Source organism: Antechinus flavipes, chromosome 6 (genome assembly GCF_016432865.1).
Source record: "Antechinus flavipes isolate AdamAnt ecotype Samford, QLD, Australia chromosome 6, AdamAnt_v2, whole genome shotgun sequence".
NCBI lineage: Eukaryota > Metazoa > Chordata > Mammalia > Dasyuromorphia > Dasyuridae > Antechinus > Antechinus flavipes.
In genome coordinates, this window is record NC_067403.1 from 211,105,940 (window position 1) to 211,124,031 (window position 18,092).

General features: G+C 38.6%; 1 protein-coding gene across 7 annotated transcripts in view; it reads right to left on the reverse strand.

Annotated features, from left to right (window-relative positions):
* The window catches only part of IRAG1 (inositol 1,4,5-triphosphate receptor associated 1), a 143,532-nt gene that overhangs the window by 7,418 nt on the left and 118,022 nt on the right, over positions 1-18,092 (reverse strand). For all 7 annotated transcript variants that reach the window (XM_051964784.1, XM_051964785.1, XM_051964783.1 and 4 more), the window contains 4 exons: positions 12,016-12,065; positions 10,677-10,784; positions 8,090-8,154; positions 1,472-1,603 (listed from right to left, as the gene is read on the reverse strand). In XM_051964784.1, coding sequence (XP_051820744.1) covers positions 1,472-1,603; positions 8,090-8,154; positions 10,677-10,784; positions 12,016-12,065 — 355 coding nt within the window. The remainder of the gene's footprint in view (positions 1-1,471; positions 1,604-8,089; positions 8,155-10,676; positions 10,785-12,015; positions 12,066-18,092) is intronic.

Genomic DNA, 18,092 nt, shown 5'->3' on the forward strand with positions numbered 1-18,092 from the left:
TGCTTGGTAATAAATAGCATTTATAGAGTACTTACTATGGGCCAGGCACTTTGCTAAGCACTTTACAAATATTATCTCATTTGATCCTCAAAAAACCCCTAGGAAATAGGTTTTATTATTATCCCTATTTTATACATAAGGAAATGAAGACAAAAGTGGTGAAGTGGCTTGCCGAAGATCACAGAACTAAGGCTTTTTAAAGTCAGAATTTGAATCCAAGTCTCTTAATTTCTACCCCCTTGAAGTAACTCTCAAATCATTTGGTAACATACTTCTGAGTTTATTTTGTCTTTATACAAGTGCTTAAGACCCTCCATGGTCTAGCTCTATTTCTTTCTGTTTAAAAAATTCTTAACATATAATATTTTATTCCCTTCAATTACATCTGAAAGCAATTTTTAAACATTTAAAAAAAAAGTTTGGTTTCCAAATTCTATCCTTTCCTCTCCTCCCCTTTTCTGAGACAGCAAGTAATCAGTTATGGGTTATTTATATGTAATCATGTAAAACAATTCCATATTACTCATTTTTATAAGAATACTAGAATAAAAAGAAAAGAATGAAAGAAAAGTGAAAAATATCATGTTTCAGTCTGCACTTAAACAACATGAATTCTTTCTCTGAATGTGCATGGCATTTTTTCATTATGAGTCCTTTGCAATTGTCTTGGATGATTGGATTGCTGAGAAGAGGTAAGACATCATAGTTGATCGTTGCACAATGTTGTTGTTAACTGTGTACAATATTCTCCTGATTCTGCTCACTTTGCATCAGTTTATGTAATTCTTTATACACTCTTAGGGATTCTTAATTGGGTCCATAAATATATTTTCTAAATTAATAACTGCATTTCAACATAATTGATTTCCTTTGCAACCCTATGCATTTTATTTTATGCAGTTCAAAACATTATTCTGAGAAGAGGTTGGGTTTACAAGACTGCTTCAGGGGGTCAGTACCTGCAAAGTAAGTAGTAATGGTATGTTTGTTCTTGGGTACCATGGATTTAAATGAAGGTCTTATGAACATTCCCTTCCTAACTTCTTAATTAATTATGACGATGACTTCAGAAGACTAGAAGCCCCTTGAGGGTAAGGACTATTTTCTTTTTGTTTTCATATACCCAGATTTTAGCACAGTGCCAGGTACATAGCAGGCCCCCAATTAGTGCTTATGGGATTGAATTCAATTGGAATCAATTTATATACTTTGTTGAAGCATACTTTTTTTTCTTGATTTTTTCTTTGGTGGGGTGTTTTCTTTTGCAACTTTTATGGAAATATTTATGACTTTTATGGAAATATTTCGTGTAACTTCACATGTAACTTCTCAATGGAGGGTGTGTGGGAAGAAAGGGAAAGAATGTAGAACTCAAAGTTTTAAAAACAAATGTAAAAAAATTGTTTTATATGTAACTAGGGAAAATAAAAAATATTAAAACAAACAAAAAGGAATCAACTTGTAAGCTTACCCTTTGTTATAGGCCTCCTCCTCGATTTTGGCTTTGATCTCTTGGCTAATCTCTTCCAAAGCACTCTGGGTCAGGGCAGGTGAAGCACTGGGGGCAGGGCTCTCACAGTCTTGATCCCCATTGGACTTCCCACTGGTAAAAAAAAATGAGGGACAAGAAGGAATGTTTGTTGAATGTAAGGAATAATAGAATGAAAAACTCACAAGTCTTTGATACTACGTCTGATATCTGGCGATGGAGTCCAAGTATGTTTTTAGAACAGAAACTCCCTTGAGAATTAGAAATTGTTTCATTCTTTGTATCAATGTCTCTAACACTGAATTCAGGGCAAGGCTGAATAAATGGTTATTAATTTGATTGTCGATTGATTCAATCTGGACCTTGTACAGGTATTTAAGTTCAGACCAAGGAGGGACACCTTGGATATCCCAAGCCACACTGGAGCAGAGAACACAGAGAACAATTTGGGGCCCCACAGAGAATTTGCCTTATTGATCATCTTTTAAGTAGTTTCCAACCCTATTTCTCAAAGTCAACGTTGAAAAACATGTTTATTCTCTGAGAAAATCCTGAGGTCTCCTACAATAAGCTCTGGTCCCCAAGCATAATGGACTCAACTACACCTAAAAGTCTAGATTTACTTTTAGAGGTGTGACCATGACCTGGTACCATGTTAGGAGTTCCCTCTCTAACTCTGGTAGTTAGAGGCTTAGGAAGCTTGCAACATGTGCCATCATTAAAATACAAACTCCTTGAGGGCAGAGTCTGTTTTTGATTTTTCCTTTTCTCTCTATGAGTTGGCAGATGGCCTGGAACACAGTAAGTGCTTGATTGATCTGCAATGTCACCACATATTTTATGGGTTTATTTCACTTTGTAGCTATTATTCTACCTGATTTCAACTTCAGGGAACAAGATTTATCTTTCTAGCATCCCGTTCCTCCTTGCCTGCTTTTCTGATGCCTTCTGTGTGTTGTCTCCACTCATAAGCTATTTGAGGACAGGAGGTATCCCTTTTTTATTGATTATATTTCCAGCAGTTAGCACAATGCCTGATGTATCGTAGATGCTTAATAGTTATTTCTTGGATTGGATTGTACAAATACTCTGATGTCAATCTCTGTGCAGAATTCAGGAGGTGGTTACTGCTATTTGATTCCTGGCTCCCTCCTCTGCACATCAGAGAATCCCTACCACTGCTCCTAGGCTGGGAATAGATAGGCACATGAGTGAGTCAGGCTGCACATAGCCAACCTGCACTACCAGTCAATCTTAGAACCAATACCTACTTTTGGTAAATGGGTTTGTATGACAAACCACTCACTCCCAGAGGCAGCCAAAACCAGGAGTCGAGTTACATTTGTGTCTTTGTGACAACACAGCCAATAGACATGGATGTGTGGACTGAAGTCTGAGAAACAAGTGGGTGGTATTATTGCCATTCTTGCTTAACATTATGACTCCCTACTGCTTGCCAAATAAAGTTCATGCTTTTGCTGGATATTCAACTTTCTCCATAATTTGGTGCCAAATTAATTATCTTTTCTTACTTTTCTTTTTTAAAAAGTGTTATTGATGTTCATTTTTTAAAAATACACACACACATCCCATTTTCTCTTCCCAATGGCTTCTCCATCCCTTTCTCCTCTCCTTTGTAACAAAGAAGCTCAGCTAAGCAAAATAAACACATTTGATAAAATCAGAAAAGCTAACATTTGCACAGTGCCTACGATGTGCCAGGTACTGTGCTAAATGCTTTATAATTGTTATCTCCTATGATCCTAAAGCAGTCCTAGGAGGAATGTGCTATTATTATCTCCATTTTACAGATGAAGAAATTTGAAGAAAATAGTGGTTACATAACTTGTCCAGGATTACACAGTAAGTGTCTGAGGTTGAATTTGCAGTCAGGTCTTCCTAATTCGAGACTTATTCCTCTATTCAGCATGTTATTGAGCTGCCCACAACAATAACAACACAGTAGAAAGAGAGCTGGGTTGGGATATGAGTTTAAATTTTGGCTCTAATACTTATTGTTTGGTTGGCCATGGGAAAATCACTTAACCCCTTCTAAGTCTCAGTTTCTTCACCTGTAAAATGGATGAGATGACTTCAGTCTGGACCTTGTACAGGTGTTTTAATTCAGACCAAGGAGGGACTTAGAAGGTTTCTTAGACCTTTAAGCATGTGATTCTATATGTACCACCTCCTTTTTTCTGAGAGGTGAGAGGCATAAACTTCATTTTTCTAGTCTTATCTTACTCCCCTCACTTGCACTATTTTAGCTAAAACTATTTTAGTTAAACTAGACTAATTTCTGCCCCAAACACAACGGTACTTTTCCATCTCTGTGATTTTACTCAGGTTATCTCCTTAACTGTAACATCTCCATTTAGGCCATTTGAATAGTCACACAGCCCAGTCAAATTACTTTCAAGAAACCTTTCTTGAAGCCCACATTGGTAATGACCTTGTCTTTGGTCCTCTGAAGATACTTAATTCCTATCTCTCTTCTGCAGTAATTATTAATTATAGCATTATATCATGGCTAGGGCAGCTAGGTGGTGCAGTGGATATAGCACTGGGTCTGGAGTCAGGAAGGTTCCTCTCTCTGAGTTTTAATTGAACCTTAAACATTTACTAGCTGTATGAGCAAGTCCCTGAATACTGTTTTTCTTCAGTTTCCTCATCAGTAAAATGAGCCAGAGTAAGAAATGGCAAACCACTCCAGTATCTTTGTCAAGAAAGCCCCGAATGATAGTTACAAAGAATCATTCAGGGCTAAAATAACTGAACAACTACAAAGTATCACAGATATTTCTGTTGCTGTTTTACTCCCTTCCTAGACTATGAGCCAGGGACTGCATTTTACTTAAGTCCTAATATTTCCCCTAGCACTAAAAACAGGAGGTGCAAATTGTTGAAATGTTAAACTAAGTTGGTTTAGAGGGTGTCTAAGGTCTTTCAGAGCTCAACATCCTATGGTATATGCAGAAAATCAGGATGGAAAAAAAGAGGAAGGAATAGCCCAGATGGTCCAATTGTTGGATAAATGAGTTTACCCCATTAACAGACTTCATTGTCTGATGCCATACCCAGCAAACGACTTTTCAGAATTCTGACACTCAATTCTCCATATCACCTTTAAAAGGTCCTTAAAACTCTCCTGGGTGGGTTCATCAGAACTCAGAATATACTATCATACTACCGTCAGAATATACTACCATAGACGAACTTGCAAACAGACAAAACTACAAGTCAGGCTTTGAAGCCACACTTTTGTTGGAAAAATACTGAACACAAGATAAAAGCACATGACACCTGGTCCTTGTAAGCATTCCCTGATATATTAATGAGAGAATCTTAAGCACTTCTGCCTTCCATGGCACACACCCCTTCCATCTCCTGTGTTGCTCGGCACCTCTTAAAATTTACATTTCATTAGGCTGGTAACTGGACAACAGAATAAGAAAGAAAGAGAGAACACACTAAAAATATCAGGCACTCACAATATTTCTTTTATTATCTGCTATATATTATTTATATGTATTATTTATTTATTATTAAAATATTATTAAAATATTAAATAATATTTATTATTAAATAACATTACATATATTATTTATATATTATGCTATATATATTATTTCCCTACAGTGAATCTTCCCTGTCTTGAAGGTGCATTTATCATAATGGAAAAATCTGGTATCTGAGAATAAATAGCAATGTAGATAATGATCTTATGAAGCATACTTTTTATTAGAAATTAGAGCTCAGAGCCACATCTTTGATTTCTTCTATCTTTGTCCATTTTGGACGTTGCTTAATTTTATAATTTATGCAGAGGTCTGCTTAATTTAGAGTGGCTAAGTTTAAAATGAAACCGGGCAGTAAAAGAATCTGTGGTGACCTGTTTTAAGAAACCAGATGGACCACAATCCAGAATAGAAAACAATTGTATTGATTAGAGAAATGTATTCATGGGGCCTATGATCTAAGGAAACTTTCATAGTAGGTTTTTTTTTAACCCATGCTGAGAGTTTTGAATTGTGTCAAGAGCTCTTTTGAGAGTAGGGGTAATTTTAATTATTTATTCTCCAACAATGCTGGAAAAAAAGTTTAAAAACCTAATTTACAATCTGTTCAATGTCAACATATGAGTAACTTTGGAAGTCTTTCTGCATTGACTGCTTTAAAAATCAAAATTGAAGAAATTTTAGATGTTATAAAAACAATAAAATAACAACTTAGTCGGATGACTCTGTGGAGTTCTGAAATGTTACCTAGTTTTTTACTCCCTCCAGTAATATAAAATAAGCCTGGAAAAATAGGTTGTAGCCATATTGTTAAGAACCATTTGTATTTTGTCTTAGAGCTAATAAGGAGATGCTATTAAGGTAATTAAGGAGACTCCAGTAAGAATTTTTGATCAAGTGAGTGATTCTGTTTTGATTTTTTTTTAATGAATTGTTATGTATCTAGTCTTTCTTTTGCAAGTGTTACAAGTACCCTTGTTTAAACAAAATACAATTTTGAGATGACCTGGTAACATTGAACTCATGGAGTTTGCTGGAGGCAATGGGGTCAAATGGAAGAATCCACGATGGACTGGGAATATAGATACTTGCTTTGTCATTAACTTACTATGTGACTTTGGGTCTTCAATATCCCCAATTTCCTCTCCTGTATTCTGTTTTGTAAAACTCTATTCTAAAGTCACTGAAGCTCAGAATTAGAAGGAGCCTCAGAGACAATATAATTTAACCTGTACACACGAATCCCATGTAGAACATGCCCAGCAAGTGGTCAGTCATCCAGCCTTTGGTGGTTCTTTCTAAAGTGTGGTTTTCACACTCCAGGTGTGATCTGACCAGGTCAGAACAGAGGAGGACAATTCCTCTCCCTATTTTTGGATATCGTATGCCTTTCTTAATGCATTTCAATATCACATTTGCTTTTTTGGCCACTATCACACTCATACCACACAGTGAGCTTATAATTCACTAAAATCCACACATCTTTTTCAGATGAGAAGGAAGGGGTTTGGTGGGATTGTGGTGGTTATTGATCTGGGATCCAGCTACAAGTCCCAGCCAAAGTAGAGGAATTTTAGATCTTTTCCCTAAGATAATCAAAGCAGCCAGTCTTCAATTCTTGACTTTGTCAATTCTCCCAGGTTCCAGCCTAGTGTTTTCACACATCTACCCATCCCTTCTCCATTTATGTGCTCTGGAAATGTGATGGTGAGTCTACCCAAGACCAGTCCAGAAAGTAATGGGAAACATGTCTTACAAAGCTTCTACAAGACTTTTGGATTATGAGCCCTTGAGGATTATACATAGAATTTCCCCCATCTGCTTCTCTGCTTCATTGAGAATTACAAAATTGTAGAATTTCAGAACTAGAAGGGAGCTTACATGTTTTTCTAAAGTCATCCCATCTTTCTTTCTCTATCTCTGTCTCTCTGAATCTCTCTCTCTCTCTATCTCTCCCTGACTTGAGAGTCTATCACTTAAAATCTTGAGGCAAGTCAATTCATCTCAGTTTCTTTCTGTGTGTAATGTGTGTGAACTTGTATTAGAATGACTTTAAAGGTCTCTTCTAGTTCTAGATCTATATTGTTATGCCCTAATAGAAAATCTAAATCGAAGATTATTTAAAGAAAGAGTAAATGACTTTAAAAAAATCCCTCTTTTTCTTGATTGTGTGGGAGGCAACATTTCCAGTTGATGGGGGAAGAAAAATCTTTACGAGGACTGAGTCCTCAGCCAGGTGGGGAAAGATTCTGCAAAATAAATGATCTATTTGGGTCATACAGATCCCTGTATCATAAGAATGGGTTCGGTTGCCTAGCTTTTCTGTCTTAAAATGGAAAGAAATGCACAGAGCACAGGAGCCTGAAATAGGAAACTTTCCCAAGTGAAGCCAAGACCTCAGATCAGCACAAAATTCAACATATTTTCTTCATAATTTTATAAACTGCAATAACATGGGTCAAACTACAGTCTCTTGGACCCTTGGAGGGCCAAATAAATAATTTTCCATAAAAGTTCATAAATTCAGATCACTTTTTTTTGGCCTTGAGGGTAGGAGTTGGGGAAAGGAGCAAGAGAAGGAAAAATAAGGAGAAAGATAGGACAGAAGGAGAAAGGCAAAAGGATGTGAGAGGAGTGGAGAGGGAGATAGAAGGAGAGTGGGGAGAAAAAAATAAGGGAAGAGAGAAGTGAGGAAAGAGAGGAGATGAGGAAGAGGGAGAGGGAAGAAGAGAAAAGGGATCAAATGTGCGAAGTGGAAAGAGAAAAAGGAAAGGTGGAGAGAGATGGAAAGGGAAAAAAAGAGGGAGAGGATGAGAAGGGGAAGAAGAGAAGGAAAGAGGAAGTAAAGGAAGATAGAGGGGATGAAAATTATAGAGAGAAAGGACAGGACAAAGGAGGATGATATGTGCTGGAAGGGGAAGAGGAAGGAAAAGAGGTTGAAGAGGTGAGATAGGAGAGGAGAGCTTAGGCAAAGATGAAAGAAGTGAGAAAGGAGAGAGTGCAGAAAGACAGAGAAATAGCCCACCAACCAAAGCAAGTTTCTAGGCAACCTCAAGATGAAAAATCAAACCAGAAAACTTACTTCTCTAAAAGTCCTGGTGGAGCCAGGGAAGCTGAGGAGTTTCCTTTCCCATTTGGTGTTTCAGCCTGTAGTGAAAATAAGATAAATCTTTCATTCCCATAAATAAATCAGAGCAAAACATGCAGGTGGACAGTATGTCCTATATACATAGTTAGACAAGTGAGTTTCTCTTCTATCCCCCAGATGTCCTGTACTCTCAAGGGTCACTTTAACTCCTGAGCCATCATCATAGATTCCCTTAAGCCTTCCTCTGTCCTTTTCAGTCTGAATGGGGGATTGAAAGATTAGTGAGGGTGATTTGCTTCCTTTTACTGCTTCCTCTCCATCTGTTCAGCTTTTAGAGTTTGAACCTTTGAATCCTTCCAATTCATTGAGTTCATTTGCCTGTTCCTTTTTTTAAGACAGCAGCCATAATCCCAGACTTCTTCATGTGCTGTGCATTGCTAGGCAGAAGGCACACCAGTGTGTTATTATTTCTACCAAAGTTTCCAGCTCCCCAGAGCTCTTATGGGTCAAATCCTGCTTAGAGTGAACTCAGAGGATGTCCAAGATGTTTTCTTGTAATGGAATCTGTAAGTAAATAGGGTGTTGGAAAACTGATATTTCCAGATTAGAGATGAAACATCTAGAAATCTAAAAGGAAGGAATGTGAGGGATAGAACTCCTATCCAAAAATGACTACTCAGAGACTTCTGGAAGTAAAAAGCAGAAAAGTTGTTGTTTATTAATAGATTCTCATGAGAATGAGCAATTCCACCATGAGGAGGGAAAGAGAGAAAGCTCATGATAGAAGGGCTAAAGATTTAGGAAAGATATACAGTTTTTACAGGTTTGGTTACAAAGAATTACATCAAAGGTTGGGGAACATTAAGAAAATAGATGCCCTCTCCCCTTAATTGAATGTTAGACATGAGTGCCAACAGACCTTCAAAAATTTAGATTGCTAAGCTAACAACATTCAACTAATAGTCTAAATATTGATGACATTGAATAGTGATAAATGTCATCATTTTAGATTAAGTAAATATATCTAAAGTTTAAGTAAATATTGGCTAACACACTTATGTTAGTATGTTAGTATAATATATAAGTATATTTTTTTCAATATACTTATGCAGGTCACAGAGACATAGAAATAATGAAAAATAAAATATAGAAAAGGAATTTAAACATTCCTGGAAGTTCTTTCACACAGGAGGAAAGAAAGGAAGGAAAGAAGGAAGGAAGGAAGGAAGGAGGAAAGAAAGGAAAGAAGAAAGGAAGGAAGGAAAGAAGAAAGAAAGAAAGAAAGAAAGAGAAGGAAGGAAGGAAGGAAAAAGAAAAAAGGAAGGATGGGTGGAAGAAAAGAAAGAAAAAGAAGGAAGTAAGGAAGAAGGGAAGGAGGGAGGGAGAAAGGAAGAAAGAAAATTAAAAAGTAAGACTCTAAAAACAAGAGTTTTAAGAGAGGGAATGGTGGGAGTGTATTATGCTTATGGTCCCCTTTCTTTCTCCAAGCTCCTAGATTTCATGTTGGTGGTTTTATTTTGGTCCTTGGTTTGGGAGTTTAGGTTGAGTGAGATTGTAGTTGCACAAGAAGTTTGAATCAGGGCAAAGGAGGGGGAGAGAAACCAAAGGAAATCTGCTCTTGTTTGGCAGAACAATATAGCTGTGAATAGAACTTAGCTATAGCTTTCTTCTTATTGCTGATAATACAAATAATAGTCATGCTCTTTTCTTCTGGGGGAGAGGTAGAGAAAGAGGGAGGAAGGGAGAGAGGGAGGGAGGGAAAAAGGAGGAGGAGGAGGAGAAAGAGAAGGAGAGAAAGAGAAAGAGAGAGACAGAGACAGAGACAGAGAGAGAGAGAGAGAGAGAGAGAGAGAGAGAGAGAGAGAGAGAGAGAGAAGAGAGATACAAAAAAGACACACAAGAAAAAAATCGCACAGAGAAACATAAAGATATGTGGGGTGTAGAAATAATATGTGATAAAGAAATTTTCTTGTAATGAGATTTGAGATTTTTTGCCTTTTTTTCCCCAAAAGGGTCTGAAGCTACATTAATTCTTCTATCCTTCTTGGAGAAATAATATTGGCTAAGACAACAACAAACTTATATTGTCCATAGAGAGAGAAACTAGACCTATTCTGTCATTGATAAAGGAAACTCCCACATAAGGAAACTTGCTCTGCCAATATTGGTCATTGCCTTCAGTGCAACTTATAGCCTTGAAGAACTGACTTGATTATTGTGAGATTAAGTGTCCAGAGTGAGTTTATATGACCAGAATGTGTCAAGGGTAGGATCCGAGCCCAGGTTTCCCTAAATCCAAGGCCAGATCTTTTATCTTTAATCCACATTTGCCTTTGAATTGTGCAGAGTGAATTATAAGTTGTGTTGTAAAGTGTAAAATTCAACCCAAAATTCAAGGCCTCAATGTCCTTACCCAAGTCAGTGACAAAAGAAAAGATGGTCTGCTGCATGACTGAATGAGTTATAAGCTCACACTAAGGTCACTATTTTTCTCTGGCTTCTTTTCTGCCCCTGGAGGTCCTCCCTTCCATTGTTGCAAAGTCTAGTTCTGGACCACCATCATTCCCCTAGTCATACTCACCAGGGCTGGTAAGGATGGGATGGGTGATGTGCTGGAAGGCTGGCCAGGAATGTTCAAAGCATTAAACTTGGGGACTACGGCCACGCTGACTCTCCGACGGGGCATGTTCTGCAGGAAGAAAAGGATTGACTAACAGGAAGGCCACGAGCCTGGCCATCTTCATTGGGATAATGGTGGCTGTCCTAACTGATAAAAATGGGGAGAGGGGAAGGGGTGTGTGTGTACATCAGGGTGATCAGAGATCATTCCACATTAAAGCCATGTGTCTTGAGGGACTCATTTTTGGACCAGAGTCTTCTGGGAGAAATAATAATTTTAGGAAATTGATAAAAAAAAAAAACGAGAGGATGAAATAGAGATTTCTCAGGTAAGAGAACAGATGTTTTTAGTCTTCAATACACATAATCACTCTCAGTCTCACTTTTTCACTGTATAAAAAGGTGGTGGAATAGGTTGAATCAGATCCTGGTTAAAAGTTCTATCCTGCTCTCCTATCCTTTGAATCTATGGGAAAAAAAGAGTTGGGGAATTTTTTTTGAAAATTTTGAAATATGAATTATGAAAAATGGAAAAATATGCCCTCCTGCTTGAAGCAAAAATCTCCTCTGTAGCACCCCTGCCCAGTAGTCACCTACTTTAAATAGCTCTAGTGACAAAGAGAGACTATCTGACCAGACTTGATAAGGCAGATATTCCATTTGAGGGCTCTGAGTATTAAGAAGTTTTCTCTAATTTTGAAATCTTTGACTTGAGTTCAAATCTCACTTACATTCTTACTAGTTGTGGAAATTTCTTCATTTGTAAAATAAGAAGGTTGAAATCAATGGCTTCTAGGATCCCATGATCCCATCCAATGGATCCTTAATTTTAGGAAGGGGCTTTTGAATATGAGTGGGTCCTCACATATATCCCGTGAAGCATACCAGCACTGTGCTGAGTGCTTCACAAATATTATTGTATCCTTAACAGCATTATTGGGAGGTAGGTGCTGTTATTATCCCCATTCTTCAGTTGAGGAAACTGAGGCATACAGAAATTAAATAATTTGTCCAGAGTCACACAGCTAGTAAGTGTCTCAGGCTAGATTTAATTTCTGGATCTTGGTCCCAGAGCTCTATTGGCTGTCTCACTTAGCTGTCCTTCTGCAGGTTCCAGGACTTCCTATCGGTAGATAAGGAAACTATCAGAGAAAGATTAAGGTTCAAGATCACCTAAGAAGTGAATGTCTAGTGAATTCCTATCTAGATGGTTTTCTCTCTTAAAAGACCCTGGTCTTAGGTTATGATGGAGCACCCAGTGAGCAATTCCCTTCCACTGTATTTCCTTGCAGGCAGCCTACCTTTCCCAGAGTGAGAGACATGGACCTGGTGGCGCGGGGGACTCCATCCTCTGCAGCAATGGGAAGAGACACAGAGAACATCGTCAATCACTTCTGATCAAATTCAGGGAAGTCATAGAGGAAAGTACTAGAAATTGTCCTAAGGACCCCCACTCTGCAAATGCTCCTGGCTCAGCCCTCCATGAAGCTGGGGGAGAGTGGAGGGACACTCTGAAATGAAATCTTTGGCCCCTTCCATAGCCTCTCCTCCACCTCTGTGAATCTCCGGCTTCCTTCAAGACTCTGCTCAACAGTCTGCTGTGGTAAGATTTTCCTCGTCTTCCCACCTTCCTCCCTTAGGTTATCTCTCATTTATTCTCTATGTATCTCATTGTATCTCTATGTATCTCTATGTAAGCTCGTTGGGGGCAAGGAAATTTTTTCTTTTTCTTTATATCTCAACACTTAGCGCAGTGTCTACTCTGTAATAGGTACCTAATCAATTCTTGATTGGGTGGGGCCACTTTTGCAGCTCAGAGTCCAGGACTCTTGAACCCCCTTATTCCACTATGCAGTAGCATCACCCAGCATTTTCCTGCCTGCTGTACCACTGTTCTGCCTAGTAACATCTTCATCAAGCTCTTCTAACAGATGATAAGTCAGTGGTCATACCAGGTTGGAAAAGATTCAAGGATATATCTGGTCACAGACTGTTTATAATAATAATAATGGCAGTAACAATGCCAGCATTACTGTCCTTGCAACTTATTTTTTCCTTTTTTTTTTTAATAATAGCTTTTTATTTTCAAAATATATGTATAGTTTTCAACATTCATCCCTGCAAAACCTGTGTTCCAAATTTTTTTTCTCCCTAAACTCTCCTCCAATGGCAAGAAATTGCATATGTGCAATTCTTCTATACATATTTCTATTTTTATTATGCTGCAAGAAAAATCAGACCAAAAAAGAAAAAAAGAGAAAGAAAAAAAGCAAGCAAACAACAACAAAAAGGTGAAAATACTTATTGAGATCCACACTCAGTCTCCACAGTCCTCTCTCTGGATGCAGATGGCTTTCTCCCTCACAAGTCTATTGGAATTGACTTGAATCACCTCACTGAAATTTATTCTTACAACAACTCTGGAAGGTAGGTCATTCCCATTTCACAGTTGTGGAAACTGAGACAGAGGTTGTATGACTTGTCCAGAATTACATAACTATTAATCACTCGAGGTCAGACTTGCATTAAGGTTTTCCTAGCTGCAAGGTGAACACCATGTCTGTTTTCTAAGGTTCAATTCAATTTAAAAAAGCATTTATTAAGTACCAATACATTTATCATGTTTATACGCATTTATCACATGTTTGATTTTATATATTTTTTGTGAATCTATTTTATTCTTACTCTGAGTGTATCCTCTATGAGGGCAGTGAGCATGTCTTATTTATATGTATGTCTCTTATAGTTCTCATAACAAGACCTGGTATACAGAAGGTGCCTAATAATTGTTAATTTAAGGGATGCTCAACAAAATGGGAGGGTCATGATAAGAATAATGATGATGATGATGGTAGCTAGCATTTCTAAGGCTTGCAAAAAGCTTTACATAAGTTATCTTATTTGATCTTCTCAACAGCCCTGTAAAGTAAGTACTATTATTCTTATCTCCATTTTACAGATGAGGATGTAGACGCAGGGGTCCTCAAACTATGGCCATGAGCCAGATGCAGCAGCTGAGGACGATTATCCCCCTCACCCAGGGCTATGAAGTTTATTTATTTAAAGGCCTACAAAACAAAGTTTTTGTTTTTACTATAGTCCAGCCCTCCAACAGTCTGAGGGACAGTGAACTGGCCCCCTATTTAAAAAGTTTGAGGACCCCGGTAGAGCTTGCCCACAGTCACACAAGTAGTGATTAACACAAGTAGAATTAAAACTCAGGGCTTTTTGATCCTAGTCCCATTCACACAATCCAAGCTACTTCAATGAAGGAAATGCTACCAGATTATTTGTCTAAAATTATAATGTAAACACATACATGGAGTATCCTTACTTATACAAATTCTGACCCAACCACAGGGGGAGGAAATGGGGGAGCCGCTGGGACACATAGGAAGACATCTGGATAATTGCCCAGTCTGGTTCTTTGAAGTCTCAGTAAACTGGCTCCCAGTTGACAGATATGTAAATGCTCAGGTTCTAGTGAGAAGTTCACAGCAACTCTCTGATGCAGGCCGGTTAGCAGGAGACAGGTAGACAAAAACAATGGGGATCCAGTGATGTGATTTCTGACGCCCAAACAATTCTAGCAGCCTCTCTCTGTGCATCCCTATCACTATTCGGTGTTTGAAAGGTGCTTGGGATCTTCTAGCCATGGGATGGAATATCGGAATAAAAACTCCAGACTTCCTTGCCCTTATGACTCTAAAACATTACTGCCCCTAACTGCTGTGGCCATTCATAGCAAGCTTGTCAGGACAACGAGCATTTATAAAGCACCTACTATGGGCCAGATACTATGCTAAGCCGGCAGTTTGGACACTACAGCATCTAAACTTAACCTATTAGAAGCCAGTGACAAGTATATGTATCCTTGCACCCTTTCTGGGCTGGTGTTTCATATATTGTCAATAAACCCAGTGGCTAGGTTTGAGAAATGTTGGACTGGGTTTCTGGGTGTTGAGATTAGGAATGAATTAACTCACTCTCCCAACTCTAAACATTGGGGATGAGCTGTTTGCTAAGCCAGGTATTTTAGGCCCTCATTTCCTAAACTTGAGCCAAAACAGCTTTGTGCATCTCTACCTTGGTTTTGGAAAAAAGCTGCTGATATTCCCCAGAAAACTCTCTGAACATTCTGTTTATAAAGGTTTCTCCATCTGGGATATGCTTTCTGCATTCCCCCTCCTCCAATTCTTTGTAACTAAGGATGTTTGCAATATCCAGGAATTGTGGTCTCTAAAAGGTCCATTTTCTTGTGCTGTTTATCTCTCAATAGCCAGCACTCTGATTCCCTCTGGCACGCGCTTTACTTGCTAGGAAATGATTTCTGATGATTCTAGCAACTGGCCTGAAAGTGAAATGAAAAGACATGGGGCAAAAACAGTCAGCTCTGTAGGGAGACCTAGGTTACCCAGTGGAGAGAGAGTTACATTTGGATTTAAGTGGTTCTGAGTTCAAAGTCTACCTCAAGCATTTGTGTGACCCTGAGTTCTTGTGTTTCTTTGAGAGACTTCATCTCTCTCAGATTTAGTTTCCTCATCTTTAAAATGATAGTAATAGTACCTGCCTTGAAGGTTATTGTGAGGATTTATTAGAGTGCATAATTTAAGTGATTTGCAAACCTTAAAGCATTACTTAAAATAGTTATTGTAGATCTTATTTATATTCTAACAGCCATTATTATCAAGGACAATTTTCACCCAGGACGCTCACTTTTAGGAAAACAGAATCTTAGAGCAGAAAGGACATCACATGCTGCCTAATGCATCCACAGAAGCCCATGTTATAACATCCCTGGCACATATATGCTCATGCACTTGAATCCTTCCAGTAGGAGGGATTCACTGCCTAGATGAGCTAGCTCTCCTGGACACATTCTAGAATATGTCCTTCACCCAGGCTGAACATAACACTCCAGTCTGTGGTCTGAGCAGGGCAGAGGCCAGGACTGTCACCCCATTTTTTCAAGGTATTCTATTTCTATTAGGGGTGCAGTGAATAGAGTGTCAGACCAGGAGTCAAGAACATTTCTCTTCTGAGTTCAAATCCATCCTCAGACACTTATGAGCTGTGTGACTTGAAGCAAGTCGCTTAACCCAATTTGCCTCAGTTTCCCCATCTGTAAAATGAACTGGAGAAGGAAAAGCACAACTACTCCAGTATCTCTGTCAAGAAAACCCCAAATGGGGTCGTGAAGTCACACACGACTGGAAAATGATTAACCATCACATCATATTTCTACTAATCCAGACATGCATCCAAATGGTGGTTTTGGTCATTTTCTTGTAATTTGGCTTTATTTCCAAAAAGCCAGTGGATTAATAGACCAGGCTTGGATCACATCTCTTATAACCAATCACAGAGAAACACCTGAATTCAGCCTTGGAATCTGGAGGTCTTCTGACTTTTATCTTTATTAGTAATGCTAATTAGCTTCTGTTGCACCTTGTGGTATAATGCATAGACATCTCCACTTAGAGTTAAGAAAAGAACTGGATTAAAATCTTATCTCTAATTGTGTGTCCATTGGCAATGATTCCCTTAACTTCTCTGAGAAGCAGGTGATTGTCTAAGATAGTCATCAACTCCTAAAACTATTGTATAATTTCTTTTTGCCCTCACATGAACCTTGAGAGGCCGTTCACTGTTTTCTCAATTATTTCTTTGGTTCCATTTTGTAAGTATTGGATTTCAATCAACAAAATATATGGAGTAAACAAGGTCATTTTTCAGGATGCCTGCATCCTATCAGGCTCCAGTTTTCCCAGCTTTCATGTGCACTTCTTTCCTCGCTCATAAAGTTTGGGCTTCATCCAAACTGGACGTTTCACTCCCCCACCTCCCCAGACATTTCCTGGAATATCTCACCTTTGGGCTTCTGCCCATACTCTTCTCTGGTCTGGAATGGCCTTCTTTCCCACTGTCTCTACCTGCTGCTATCCCACCCAGCCTTCAACACTCCATTCCGATGCCCCTGTACCAGAAAACTTATTGCTGTGCTCAGCTGCCAGAAGTGAATCATTTGATCTCACGGCATTTTAGAGCAAAGCTTTTTAAACTGGGTTCTAACCCCATTTAAGATCATGTAAATGAATGTGTGTGTGTGTGTGTGGGGGGAGGTCATGAAATTGTATTTATTATCAGTAAATGCATGATTTGAATATCTATTTTATTTAGCTATAAATCTGGGATGATGTAAAAATTTCTTGGGTAAAAAGGGATCATGAGTGGAAAAAGTTCAAAGAGCCCTGTTTAAGAGTCTATTGAGGTATTTACAATATTCTAACTTGTTTTACATCCATCTGTGTGTGTGTCTCATTTCCTTTCTCCATGACTATGGGCTGGCTGATGGCAAGTCTGTGTCTTATTGATTTATCTCTCTCACCCCCAGACCCACAAGACAACATAGCAGATGTTTCATGCTTGAAACTGGAATAAAAGTCCTCTCATCCTCAGTATTTCCTTAATTTTAAAGAGAACTGAATGAATGTACCTTGTAGTCAATGCTCACTTATGGGAAGTATATCTTCTACATTCTGCATTTTCTGCCTAATGTTTTTAATCCCATTTCTGCTTCCAAAAACTCTTTTAGCTCCCACTTATCTGCTTCCAACTGATGGATAGAATCACCAAGTCAGATTTCTAAGAGGCCATCTAATCCAATATCCACAATGTTGTTCAGTTGTTTTTAAATTGTGTCCAACTCTTTGTGACCCCATTTATATATTTTTTGTTTGTCTTGTTTTGTTTTTGTTTTTGAAAAAAAAATAGAGTGGTTTGCTATTTCCTTCTCCAGCTCATTTTACAGAGGAGGAAACTGAGGTGTATGGTGTTGTGACTAACTCAGGCTCACAAAACTACTCCAGGCCTGGTCTTCTATCCACCATATCACCTATCTGACCTTATCACCTCTCACCTGGACTATTTCAATGGATTGTTGATTGGTCTCCTTGCCTCAAGTCTTTCCCAGATCAGGCCCTTCTTCACTCATCTATCAAACTGATTTTATGAAAATACAGATCTGTCCCTATCATCCCCTATTCAACAAGCTCTAGGCATTCCCTGTTGCCTTCAGAACCGAATGTAAAATCCTCTGGTTGTCTTTTGCCTGATACCTTTCCACCTTCAAGCTCTTTACTTCAGTGACTCTGGGGCTCCTGGGCATTCCTCCAACAAAACACTTCCTCCCCCAGCCCACCATTCCCCATGCCAAAAATACTCTCCCTGCTCATCTCTGCCCCGTAGTTTCCCTGGTTCCTTCAAAGCTCAGCAAAAGTCCCACCTTCTGCAAGATCTCTGTCCCACTCAGACATTTTCCCTCTGAGATGACCCCCTCATCATCCTTTCTATAGCTTGTTGTACATACATTTACATG